Below are 13,777 nucleotides of genomic sequence, written 5' to 3' on the forward strand. Positions count from 1 at the left end.
TAATGAGGTGGGCGTGGCCAGGGGTGGATTAAGGTGTACGGAGGCCCCTAGGCTACAGTAGTCTGTGGGCCCCCCAACCCAGCCCCGCTCCGCGCCAATGGGGGCCCCCTTGCAGGCTGGCACACGTGGGGCCCCTAGGCTTAAGCCATATCTAGCCTGTGCGTTAATCCGCCCCTGGGCGTGGCACACATCGGGATCGAACGGAGCGGATCGTGACAAAAGGTTTATAATATGTAATCTGGTTCTGTGTTAGGCCTATTCGATCTTAAAACTGCAATGGTAATGCCTATTTTGGGAAAATGGTTGAGAGATCATTAAATTAGAGCTATAAATTACGTCTATTATTTTAATATAGCCAATATGTTCCAGTAATGTTAATTGCTCTGCACAAAACACAAACACTGTATTTCACTGTAACCAGAGGCAAATCTTGTCAGCAGGCAGGGCAGGCAGCTGCTTGGGGCCCCCAAGCCACTAGATGGCGATCATTTATTTAAAATGATAACAAAAACTGGTTAGAGGGGGGGGTCCCCAGTGAATTTTTGCTTGGGGCCCCAACAGACCCTAGGATCGCCTCTGACTGTAACATTTCGTTTTTCATCTAAGGATTTTCATGTTCGTGAGAAGGACCAAATAAACGTATAGCAGGCTACCACCATACTTTCAATAAAAGGGTTTCTGCAAATTTTCAGTTCGGTTCACAATGTAGGGGAAAATGCGCTTAAACTCAAACACACACATGCCGGAACACTAAGAAAAGGTCTGAACTATTTAAACCTTCTTTTTTTTTTACTCCTCCCACGGGTTGCGCCCCTCGTGTCGTGCGCATTGATTTCTTGTAGGTCACTGCCGCTACACTTTTCGTTATATCTTTTGCACAGCATCTACGCGGAAGAAGCAGCCGAAAATTTCTCCTACAGGTTCGTTTAAATACGGATGTTTCCGTTTGCCTGCGTTACTCGCTTTAGCTGCATAGAAATGTTAGGCTAAATGAAACATTTGATAAAATTAGGCTACTAAAATCATGAACGTGGGTCCAACAAAAACAGTAATGTTACCAAAGAAATTATCAGATCACAATGGTCTTTGGAGAGCACAAACTCACAATTCCATAGTTCGTATTAGACACGATTGTGTGGCTGAAGCAGGCTGCGTTTTTAGTAACGGGAGTCGTTTGTCATCCCCCTAGATTAAGATACATTTAAACGGGGATTTACGTTACAAAACCGGTGTTAATGACTGCGGTTAAAATAATCCTGTTCTTATGTACGCGTTGAAAACATGGATAGGGAAAGAGGATGTGAAATGAGCAAACGTGTAGCCTAATAGAATAACAGCTATTGTATCTACTAATTCACAAATTCTAATTTTGCGGTTTTGCGAAGTTCTTTTTACTCGCAAAAAACCACCTCAAAAAACATAAAAACATTTTAGTGCGATATTTGAGGTTTTTTTCTGGAAATTTGAGTTTGTCAACTACAGAGGTCTCCAACTCCGGTCCTGGAGAGCTACTGTTCAGTACGTTTTCTATCCTACCTGGCTTCTGATGAGCCACACCTGCTCCTGGTATTTAATTGATACTTTATACTTTACTGATCCCCGTGGGGATATTATTTTTACGCCTCCCTCAACTTGCTCTTTGTAGAGCAAGCTGTTCGCGATGGGCAGCCACCTGAGAAGTAGTGTGGCTCATCAGAAGCCAGGTAGGATAGGAAACCTGTTCTGTCGATATACTGTATGCTGCCTTGTCGAAAAATGCTACCGTAGTGCTAATAGATAGCCCTAACCCTAACTCTTACCCTAACCCCCCAAAACCCCTAAAACCCTTACCCTAACCCTAACCCCTAAAACCTAACCCTAATCCCAAAACGGTGGAACTACACATGCGCAGAAAGGCTCGATAGCACGTCTCGATAGGTAGTATTTTTCGACAGAACAAAACCTACTGATTAGTAGCTCTCCAGGACCGGAGTTGGAGACACCTGTGGCCTGTAAATCCGACAAGTTACCCCGATAAGCCAGTAACCCCGCTTCGTAGTACGGGCCACTGGTCTACTACCTTTTTTAAGGTTGAGGTTGTATACCTCAGTTACAGGAAGTTGTTACAGGAAAAGTGATATTGGTGCAATACACTTTTATAGTGGCTATATTGCACTTGTTAATTGAAAAAAAAGTTAGATTTAAAACTGTGGGGAAAAAGTCGAGATATATTGCACAGAATCATGGATACGAGGAAATGACACTGTCTGTCGGTGCTAGAAAATTGTCATATTAGTGTTCGTCATTTGAGAAGGAGGTTCAGAAATTTGTAGTTATACCGTCGGAGAAATTATAGTAGCCTGAAATGATATAGTAGCCTTGGTAATGTCAGTTTCATTACCAACCAACTGGAGAGTCCGGGACGTCTCCATGGTTGCCGGGTGACGTTTGAAAGATGTCGGCGTAAAAAAATATGTTGTGATCTCGAGATAACGACTTTGGTTATGTCGAGATCACGAGAAAATAAGTCGTGATCTCGAGATAACGAAAAGAAAGAAAAAAAAGTTTATGCATGTCCTCTACAGACTTCCGTAGTAACACGTTTATTTCACGTGTTTTTCACAAATCTCCCTGTAATGTTAATGGTCGGATAACTCTGACATAATGTGATTTTTCTTTCGTGACGGTGAACTGGCAGCATGGCATGGTGAACAATTGTACACATTCATTTGAATAAGAATCCACATTTACAGTTGGATTTGTGGGTCTGATTCATCTTGGAGCAGGCAAATTTGAAATGCATAGTACATAACAAGTATGCCCATATAAGGAAACACTGAGCCTGGCTTGGATTGGTTTTGTCTGAAACCAGTTCTGAAAAACAGGGAATTTGTCTTATTCATCTTGGCCCAGGTTCACTGTTTCCTAACAGTGGTGTTCCTGCTATGTACCATGCATTTCATATTTGCCTGCCCTAAGATGAATAAGACCTTCAAATCCCTATTAGAACCATGGATTTTTATTCACATCAATGTGCACAATTGCTTCAACATACATGTTGACAGTGGTTATAAACCTGACAATAACCTCTGGCCCAGGTTACTTTCAGTGTTTCCTAACAGACGTGCACCTGTTATGTACTATGTATTTCACATTTGCTTGGCCCAAGATGAATAAGACCCCCAAACCCAACTGGAGATGTGGCTTCATATTCAAATTAATTGCTTAAAATGCCATGTTTCCAGCTGTTTAGGTACAAAACCAATCTGGGCCAGGCTAACTTCAGTGTTTCCTTACATGGACGTACCTACTATGTAATATGTGCATCACATTCGCCTAGCCTACAATTGGCCTACCGGGCTATGCTGCCAGTTTCTGTCACAAAAGAAAAATCACATTATGCCTGAGTAATCTGACCATTTAGTGCTGCCTCACTTTTACTGAAGGTGATCGAAAAAGTAGGACAGTACTACTCAGATAAAATGGGATATGTTTTTACATATAAATACCATAGATTGAGTGTGCACAACTCGTCGATCATGATCAACCAATTTTGACCTGTTTCTAGGCAGATCATGATACGATAAAAAGATAATACGTTTTCATTGGTGGCAAACTGGTTGTTGCGACCAACAATTGCTGTTTTGAAGTACTTGGATATTATGAACAAAAGGTTACAATGAATTTATTAATGGTTTGTTTTCTTGGTCAATAAAATATTGATTTGTACAATTAAAGTATATGTTTCCTCTTTACCATAAATCACTGTCCCACTTTTGCAGAAGAGCTGTCCCACTTTACCTGAACTAGCACATCAAGAAGTGAGAGGTGCCTCTCTGTTTTATCCCATTTAACTCTTAAATAATGCATGAAGACATGCAGCTAATAGAAAAAAAAGGTTTGAGGAAATGTCCCACTTTTGCATAGTTCACTATCATTATCACTATCAAGTGCAATCTGCAGTTGTTCCAATATGCATTGTATTTTTCTCTATGTATGTATGTACACTACCAGTCAAAAGTTTTTGCACACACTGAAATTTTCTACATTTACATGTTACTCGCTTAACATTTACTAAAAATACACTCAATATTCTTTCAAATAAATTTACAGTATGTTTACCATTTGAGTACCTTTATTAGCTAGAAAATGTCATATCTTTGATTCATCGAAGTGACAACCTCTAGCAGTTATAATAGCAGAGAAAATCCAAGCCATTTCTACAAGGTACATTAAATACTGCTCTGTTTCATGGGATGTAATTTTAAATGACAGCCTACACTGTAAAAAATGTCCGTGAAATTAACTGAGAAATTCTGTAAAATAACGACATAAAAAAACTGCAAAAGGAAAAACAAAAGAGCAGCGTATATTTGACATTAAGATTTTGTAAAATGCTTAACAAAAAACTTAATTTTTCAGTAAAAATATGTTTTAAAAAATATTTTTTTGGTAGTTAACAAACTACTGTAGTAAAACGTAAACAAACTGTAATATAAAAACCAGTACAATACAGTTAAAAATACACCATAACAGTGTGAAAATAATATTTTTTTAATCAGGTCAACTTTGTTTATACTGAAAGATAACCGTGTTACATTTTACAAATTAATATTCTATGCTTTACAGATGAGAAACAGTAAAACTTTAAATGATATATCAACACTTGCTTTTTGCTACGTGCGTTTCGAACCAACAAGAAATAGTCCACACAACTCAGGATTTTCTGGTTTGTCAGACAGCTTTTGACGGCACATTCGGGGCTACCGTCAGAACTTCACCTCATGGCAACACCTCTGGTCCATTGATAAGAAGGTATTTTTCCACTGAGGTGATAAAAAATACTGCAGCACCGGCGGGGCTCATGTCCCAGCATGCCCCGCGCGCATTTGTAAATAGCCCTTGTATTGTTGTTGTTATTGCTAATGGTTATATTTCCTTATTGTCGCGTGTGTTTACCTGTGTCTTATGTGTACCCTGTCCGATCCTCATGTGTAATTTAGCGTCCGTAAATCTCCCACCGTGTATGCAACTAACAGTTGAGCGTCTGACAACCTCGTGTTTCCTGTGTATAATTGGTTCGGTGCTCTTTGGGTGCCTGATGTAGTTCTTTTCAGGACTACTAATAAAGAGCGTGTTACCTCGGCAAGAAAGTGCTGGCAGCTGTGGTTACCAGAGTAATTCTGTAAAAAAATTCGTTAAGAATATAAACAGCTTTATAAAACAGTCTGTCTATTTCACATACCACAACTGTAACATTTTACATAGTTAATTTGTAGATTCAACGTCTTCTTTCTGTTAATTTAGCAGGGCCATTCTGCTGTTGTACCAGTTCTTTCAGTATAATTTACATCTAATCGTTGTTTATTCTACACTGAAACCAAGTAAACTTTACATGTAGTTGGTGGTTGTTTTACATTGAAATCCAGTACAATTTATAGATGTTTCTGTAAAGTTGTTTACATGTGTACAGTATTTTTTACAGAATAATTCTGGTAACCACAGCTGCCAGTTTTTTTCCGTAAAAACAACGGGATTTTTTTTACAGTGTAGAACTTGACTGTGCCATCATCACACCACCAGTTAACAGGACGTCAGACAGGCACTGTTACTTACTCTTTCCATATTATAAAGGAAACTTGTTTTATTTGACTTACGTTTTAATTTGTAGTTGTTCGCTCAACTTTCCAATGCTTAACAATAAAAAATCTGCAGTTTATGAAAAGTGGTACAAACCCGTGGTGTGCAATTTTTTTTTTACTTTAGTGTATGTATATATTTATGTATTTGTTTGTTTAATCCCATTGTACTCTTATGTTTGCACTGAACAGTTCTTCGTTCCTGTTTTCATTGTGTTCATCTGTGTTCACTGTTTGCACCGAACCCCAAACGATTCCGGTATGTTTACATACTGGCTATAAAGAGTTCTGCGAATAAGAACCTAACTACAGCCGCGGAATAAGATACTGCGAATAAGAAGCGAATGATTCGGGAGCTGCGAATAAGAAGCCAACGTCAGCTTCGTTTTTAAGTTTGCAGCTTCAACATGCGTAGAATGTAGGTAATTGGAAACACCGCTGTCAGTTCTGGATTTAAGACGCCTGGAAACCGACAGTAATATGAATTGCTCTAACATGTCCTGTAGATGGCGCCAGCAGGTGCAGCGCAGTGAGTCAGCGGATGTCACTGAATGTTCCCCGTTATCCGACTGCAGCCATTAAAAACGAATGTAGGAATGCCACTCATCTGAACGAGATTGTGAAGGAGGCCTCGCCATTGGAAATAAGGTTTGTGCGAGATATGAAATCCTTCCTTCCATCCATCCATCTTCTGGTCAGGCTTATTCTGGTGAAGCTCGCCAGTGACTATGTAATGTATACCCGGCAGTTTGGGACACATGGTAGGGAGATGCACCCTGGACTATTAAGTAAATGCTAATGAAAATATTTTAGACACTATAAATTATGATAAACCTTTGTATATATTTTCAAATGTTTACAAGTAAGCGTTCAGTACATGTTCAATATTTAAACTGACAATGTCGCGTACACTTACAGCTAATCGTTTCTATCTCGCCAGAACAGGAATCGTCAACATGTCAGTACACCGGCAAACGTGTCCATGACAAAGACATAAAACAGTGTAGGCTGCGTTTTTAAGTGCGATGTCCTTGTAAAAAGTGCATGTAGATCAAAACGTCCTGGAAGCATATGAGATAGTAATACGAGATTTTTAAATAGGCCTATAATGATGCAATTTATGTAGAGATGCATAATCGTATTGAAAAATTCGCGTCTCGTATAATTAGTGGCGTTTTACACGCATGATTTCACCACGAACTGCTTAATCTTGCATAGAAATGACGTATGGGAAGGTGACACTGAGAACGTATGAGTTCATGTAAGGATGAATGAAATAGTTTTCTAAAAGATCCGTCACGTTGCATTACAGATGTCAAATTAATATTTCATTTGCAACATGCGTAATGTAGCTGACATTTCTGTTAATTTTCCATTATTAATATGTATCTGTAAGTGCTCAAGTTGTTTCAAAATAAATCATAAAATGGTTAAACTGTCCTACGAAACAAACTTGGTTGGTCTTTTTCTTGAAGTCTGTAATAGCGGCTGTCAGGGGCGTCATCACATAACCACTGAATCTGCTCCTGGACCAGGCTGTCTATGCCATAATATAGGTCTGTTGTGGTCAGCATTTCAAGTAATGCAACAATGGGGCTCTGGGAAGTTGCTAATTGGGTTTTTGGGAGTAAATAGCTTTTTCCCGTGTGTGTGTGTGTGTGGGGGGGGGTCCGGTCCACCCCACCCCACCCCACCAGGAAACATGCCTATGCTCATGATTAACAGAAATTTACTGTACTCTTGAGTTACAGAACAGGGTTTTATTTGTGAAGTCTTTTGCAAAAAATTATGCTGGTCTAGTCAAGAACAGGAAAAAATCATCAGTCATCTAAAATGTTTTTTTTAAATCTAAATTGCACTATATGCTTGTCTGCAGTTTATGTACCTTTCTGTTATATGCTCAAGAATTTTTCCGTCAAATCAATAAAGTTCATCTTTTTTTTATCTTTACATTTTTATTCTAATGAAAACACCTTAAAAAGAGCTTTGTAACCTGTTTGTATTACAAATATTATGGCCGTCTTGTTTTAACTGAAATTCTGCTTCCCTTGTACTTAATAACCTTGTGCTGAATATGCAAATTTGAGTAGGCAAGAGTAGGTAAATATGAGATTGCAATCTCAGTTCAGGTTACTGTGGTCTATCTTAGAAATGATCACCAAATGGTTTCCTCATCCAAAATGGCATTTTTTACGTTCTTGTTGTAACTCAAACTAAAGAAAATGAAACGCATTCTGCTCATTTTTCTGTATTCGGATTTGTAATCCCTAGTTTTTTGGGAATTTGGCCATTTTTATCCATAGCTGCAGCTTCACTGTAAATAAGTGTTTACTTTTTGAACAATTTCTGAATGTATGAGAAATTTAAGTTTTTCTTAAACATTTTGAATGATATATGAGGTCAGTGCATCACTTGAGTGATGTTTTTTTTCTAAAATATACTTTATGTTGGATCCTAAATACATATTTTCATCAAATATTATTTTTATGTAAGACTTGGAGCCAAATCTGCTGTGTAACTGTATGGAGGATGTGCCACCATTTAATGCAAATTAAAACAGAAGAGTCACTTGCATAATTTAAGGGAACATTTTTAGCATTTTGAGTGGGATTTGCATGTCACACATAAGCCATGTTGTTTTTTTTTTTTTTTTGTTTTTTTTTGCAGTGTGCAGAACACATGACCCTGAGGGGACCAGACAGAGTGAGAGCCGACTGGCACGAGGGAGGAGAGTGCAGAGAGTTAGAGAGAGGCTTGATAAGAAGGCGGCAGAGGCTTTACACCAGTGGGAGTGTGGAGTCGCGTATGCTTGTGCTGGGATGGTGCGTCGTGGGCCTTGGGGCTGCAGAGGCCCACTTTGGAAGCGAAGGGGCAGTATGGTAGTTTGCCTGATGGCGCTGCTCTGCAGCCTGTCCATTCTCTTTCTGGATACCATCGAGTCCTGGTCTGTTGCCCTAGGTAGGAATAAGGCGGCCGTAGGGCCGTGGGTAGGGCATCCCTACGGCACTGTGAAGAGCCCCCCTGATGATTACCTCCTGATGCCCAGCCCACTTGTCTGCCAGCGTGCCAAGCCCTTCCTCATCACCATGGTCATCAGCGCACCCCATCACCAACAGGCTCGACAGGCCATCCGGGACTCCTGGGGGGGCGAGACCCTGGTAAGGGGTCTGCGGGTCATGACTTTCTTCATGGTGGGCCAGACCAATGACCCAGTACTCTCCCAGCGGCTTGAGGAAGAGGCCCAGGATCACAGAGACATTATACAAGGTCTGTTCCTGGACACCTACTCCAACCTGACTCTGAAAACCCTCTCCATGCTCAGCTGGGTCCAGCGCTTCTGCGAGCAGGCGCCTTATGTTGCCAAGGTGGATGACGATGTCCTGTTCAACCCTGGCACCCTGCTGCGCTATCTGAACAAGAGCCATAGTGCGGAGAGTGAGCTGTACCTGGGCCGCGTTCACATGCGGGTGGCCCCCAAGCGCAACCCCACCAGCAGACACTACCTGCCTGCCGCAGCCTACACCCCAGAGGTCTTCCCTGACTACTGCAGCGGAACCGCGTATGTGCTGTCCCGCTCTGCCGCCAGAAAGATCTCCCAGGCCAGCGCCGCCTCCCCCATACCCTTGCCCCTGCCCCCAGAGGACGTCTTTATGGGGCTGTCTGCCATGAAGGCCGGCATCGTCCCGTCCCACTGTCCCCTGTTCTCCGGGGGCCCCGGTGTGCCATACAGCCGCTGCTGCTACCAGGCCATGATATCCGTGCACCACACTTCCCCCAGAGAGATGGTTGCCTTATGGACTGAGGTTCAGTCCCCACCTCCTTGTTCTTGGCTTAGTCTGAAGGCATCTTTGGGCATCTGCAAGATCAGAGCCTTGCTCAATGATCTGATGGGGGAAGGCGAGGAATGACCGTGGGATGACTGTGACGAGGGATTGATGGGGAAGGGGAGCTATAGAAGGAAACGTGAAAAATAAAGGGGAGAACACTTGGGAAATAAGCAAAATTCACAGAGCACTACACTGTTTGCAGACTTGTTTGCATTTTGCTTTCTGTATATTTTTTGTTACTGGCAAAGTGCATGATGCGTTATCCTTTGTAGGCTTGACACGTGCATCAAAATGCATCTGCGAACTCGGGTTCCCCGACGCCTACTAAGGGCTGGCTGAAGATCTGCTGTTCACCGTGGAGTGAAAACATACAATCATGCAGCAACTGAGACTGGAAGACTGAAGTAAACAGAAATAGGGCCCATATGTGTGAAAATAGTTACACTTTATATTGATAATGTTTAACGGTGGGTAGTGTTGTTACCTCACATCTTTGGGGCTCAAGGTTTGATGGTCACTTAGTCCAGTGTTTTGCCAACCCGGTCCTTGTTGACCCATAGACAGCCCACGTTTTTGCTTCCCCCCCCCCCCCCCCCAGCCCCTGGTAGCAAAAATGTGGACCATCTGGGGGTCTCCGAGGACCAGGCTGGGAAACAGTGACTTAGACTCCGTTTCTGCAATTCCTCCCTGTGTTTCATAGTGAAGATAATTGATCTTCCTAAATTGCTTGTAACCTCTGTGTGAATGTGCTTAGTATCCATATAAATGGATATATACATCCACGTAAGCTGTACATACATGAATATAAATTCCTTGTAAATCTAGTGACCAAAACAAAGATGTCCCAGTGAGATCAAGAGAATCAGTTGATCTGAGGTTGCATACAAGGTGATTACAGAGCAGGGGAGATATGCACTTATGGTGAGAATCAGACCCACATTCTCTGTAATGAAAGATATAACAAGTGAGATCTATTCATCAAAAGCTGAGATATGCCAAAGCCATTGGTGACTGAAGAAATAGGCTAAAAATAGATGCCAGTGTAGACTATGTCTGCTCTGGTTTTTTTGGAAGGGCTATGTTAGGTCGAGGAACTTTGATTCTGTCAAAGGAAGTTTCCTGTCATGTAAGATGCAATGGGATGCTTTGTATTTACAAGGTACATGCCGACATATGCTTTCAAACAACTCTGCAGCTTGACAGACATCATATATTTGTAGGTGTAACCAAAAATGGATTATCTATGTAGGGTGTTTTCACACTTGGTCCCTTTCCATCCTCAAAATGGAGTCGGCATGTTTTACACAGATGTGAATACTCCAAACAAACTCAGACCCTCTGAAACACTGCAGGTTCACGTCGCCTTTGGCCGTTGTGTTTCAGCCTCCAAGGCTTGTGGTAGACAGACCATATGCTATTGCACTGGGATGCTCGACAAACAGCCATGGCTGTAAAAGTACTCACAAGACAGACCACTGTTAGAGTGTTTTCACACTTCGTCCCATTCAGCCTATAAAATGAACTCAGTGCAATTAGTCATCAGTTTTTGCACATATGTGAATACTACATATGAGCACACACCTCTATGAAACGAACCTCGGGAGGTGGTCTCAGTTTGGTTTGCTTCAAGTACGCATTGTAGTTCGCTTACCCTGTGCATTGTGAACATAAAGTATCTGAGGTTCTCTTTTACTTTTGCCATCGTATTTTTGCCCTCTAGGCTTTCCGTAGACAGATTGCATGCTATTGCACTGGGATGCTTGAAAAAACAACAATGGCTGCTGGTTAAAAAAAAAAAAGCGTGAAAAGAAAGAGGATCAATCTAAACTGAAGTGGGCCAGAAATAAACCTGAATCCTTTTTCAAATTGAACTTACAGTGAATGCAAAGAGTCCCTTTCTTGTTGGTCCACTTTAAGAGGACTGAGTTTGTTTAGTTTAAAAAGGGGTATAAGCCCACTGAACCAAGTATGTTCAAAAGATTTGAAAAATACCAAATGAAATGCTGTCTCATTGCATTGTCCAAGTATTGTTTAGTGTTTACAACAATAAAATTTGCTTACGGATGTTTTTTAAAAGGTGAAAAATCATTTACATTTAACTTGTTAACATAACTGACATGTTTCATTAAATTATTAATATATATTCAGCTCGATAGAGACATGTTTTATTGGGTACTACCGTAATTTACTTTGGTAACAACATGCTTATTATTTTAGTAATTATTACCATCATAAATCGATAATATTCGGCATTTTGCTTTATGGATATGCATTTAATTGCAGACCTAATCCAAAATTTCAGACACAGGCTGTAAATACTATTGTGCTGAACAGTTATACATGGCGAATTATTGTAGTGTTGTTACTTTTGTACAACACTACAATAATTAGTAGTAATCTACCAATTAATTTGATGATTCATCGAGTATTCATTTATATATAATATGTATACATAATTGCAACTGGCACAAATATTTCACATATACAGTAAATTTAGGCATTCCACTTAAGTTCAATGTTTTTGGACAATATTTGTCTGCTGGGTTTAAACCATGAATAAGTTGCACTAAAATATAGGAAACCAAACCTGTAAAGTTTTGCAGTTCTAATGATGATTCCTTTTCAGCATTTCCTAGTACACATTTAAAACAATCAGTCTAATGTTTACCAGCGCTGCTTTTGCACGAGCATTGTATGCAACCTCCGAGACAAGATAATCGTTTTCATCCTTGCTGTTCGACTGATTCATAAGACTGTGTGGAGCTTTTGTGAGAAATTAAACAAAGAATGGGAGGAGAAAAGTGAACAAGAACTGGTCAGAAAAAGACATTTTTGTATTCCATAGTGACAATATTGAGCAGAAGCAAGTGATTTCTGTATGTTGGCACAACATAGCAGCACCACCAGCTTATTTGACAGATTCTCTTGGTATATAGTTAGTTTTCAGAATCACAATATTTCAATGTGATTTTTTTCTAGAATCATTCAATCCTACTCAAACCACATAAATACCTTAACAAAAAATAACTGGTTGTTATATACGGTATATTGTAAAATGATGTGGCTAGGCAACAGGGCTAACCTTCGTTTTAGCAGCGAATGTTCTGTCACAGGAATCATAATCAAAATAATTTAAGTCGGTGATGACAAAGACAAGCTAGGCTACTCTGAGGGGCTAAATGGGACATATCTATGGCTAAAGTCAGATTGTCAAACCTGAATGTCTTCTTTGAATATGTATTTGCACTTTAGTCTTGCTGTGGTGATATTTAGGTTCTGCTTTGCTGTACTGACACACTACCTCATTTCCATTCAGTTTTAATGTGAAGTGCTTACACACAAATGTTGCTTTCCCACCATATCTGGACACTCATTCTGCATGCGCTGTCTTCCGCCATATTGCCGAGTAATCGAGAAGGAAGATTTTAATCAATGCCTTTTAATAATCAAGTAATTAAGCTTGAGTAATGGTGACAGCTCTGAATTGTTGTGTTATCAAGTATAGCTGTTTGTAAGAAGGGTAGTCTCAGTTATAAGGGGTCCACTCTCAATACACTCCGCACAGTCATATGTAGCGGTTCTAGCAGCAAACGGCTGCCTATTGCAGTGTTACAGCTGTCATTGCAGTGTTACAGCCGCCTATTGCAGTGTTACAGCTGTCATTGCAGCTATGCTACGGCGATATATGAAAAACTTATACTGCACTAGAAATTAAAACCAGTATATCGGATGAACCAGTATACCACCCAGCACTAGGTGCTTGCATTTACTGTACTGTGCACTACCCTACAGACACGCTTTTCCCTAAATATACCAGTGGCATTGCTTTTATGACGGCTTTTCGCTACCATGGTTATTTCCATAGCTTTTTTCAATATTGTATCTGAAAAACAAGTATTACCAACAGATCCTGGAAAATGTTTGACACTAGCAATATTCTAACTTCCTAGACTTGAAAGATGATGCATGTCCTCATGAACAGTGAACCATTCTGGGTTTAAAAAAAAATATTTTTTTAAAGGGTAATCAAGAAGGACTCTGTCACCATTGGCTTGGATGTCAAACACATACCATGTTCCGTATTCATTCAAAGCGTCCTAAATAAAAGTCTTGTTTCCTGGTCATTTGGAAATTCATTTGAACTGTGTGAGCTTAAACTTCGAGATTTCTGAGAATCGCTAGATCATTCCCTGATTTTGTATATTCCAGGTTGCAATACAATTAATGGATAAAGTTATTTACAAGAAAGTGTAATTTTGTATTTTGTGTGTGTTATATGCTGCCCTGGCACATCAAATAAAGTAACTAATTTAACTAAAACTTGTTTACAAA

At 40.3% G+C, this 13,777-nt stretch overlaps 1 protein-coding gene across 4 annotated transcripts; it reads left to right on the plus strand.

The window, feature by feature from the left end:
- Window positions 1-835: 835 nt before the first annotated feature.
- b3galt4 (UDP-Gal:betaGlcNAc beta 1,3-galactosyltransferase, polypeptide 4) lies at window positions 836-13,765 on the plus strand. 4 transcript variants are annotated; one of them, XM_072713154.1, is made up of 4 exons: window positions 864-920; window positions 5,903-6,036; window positions 6,125-6,266; window positions 8,286-13,765. In XM_072713154.1, exon 4 carries the CDS (start codon window positions 8,438-8,440, stop codon window positions 9,524-9,526), a length of 1,089 nt encoding a protein of 362 aa, XP_072569255.1. In that variant the 5' UTR covers window positions 864-920; window positions 5,903-6,036; window positions 6,125-6,266; window positions 8,286-8,437; the 3' UTR covers window positions 9,527-13,765. The 4 variants fall into 4 exon arrangements, with proteins under 4 accessions (XP_072569254.1, XP_072569257.1, XP_072569255.1 ...); XM_072713155.1 differs by lacking the exon at window positions 5,903-6,036 and adding an exon at window positions 1,646-1,703 and having other exon boundaries at window positions 887-920; XM_072713153.1 differs by lacking the exon at window positions 5,903-6,036 and having other exon boundaries at window positions 836-920.
- Window positions 13,766-13,777: the final 12 nt, after the last annotated feature.

This window comes from Paramormyrops kingsleyae, chromosome 6 (genome assembly GCF_048594095.1).
Source record: "Paramormyrops kingsleyae isolate MSU_618 chromosome 6, PKINGS_0.4, whole genome shotgun sequence".
Lineage (NCBI taxonomy): Eukaryota > Metazoa > Chordata > Actinopteri > Osteoglossiformes > Mormyridae > Paramormyrops > Paramormyrops kingsleyae.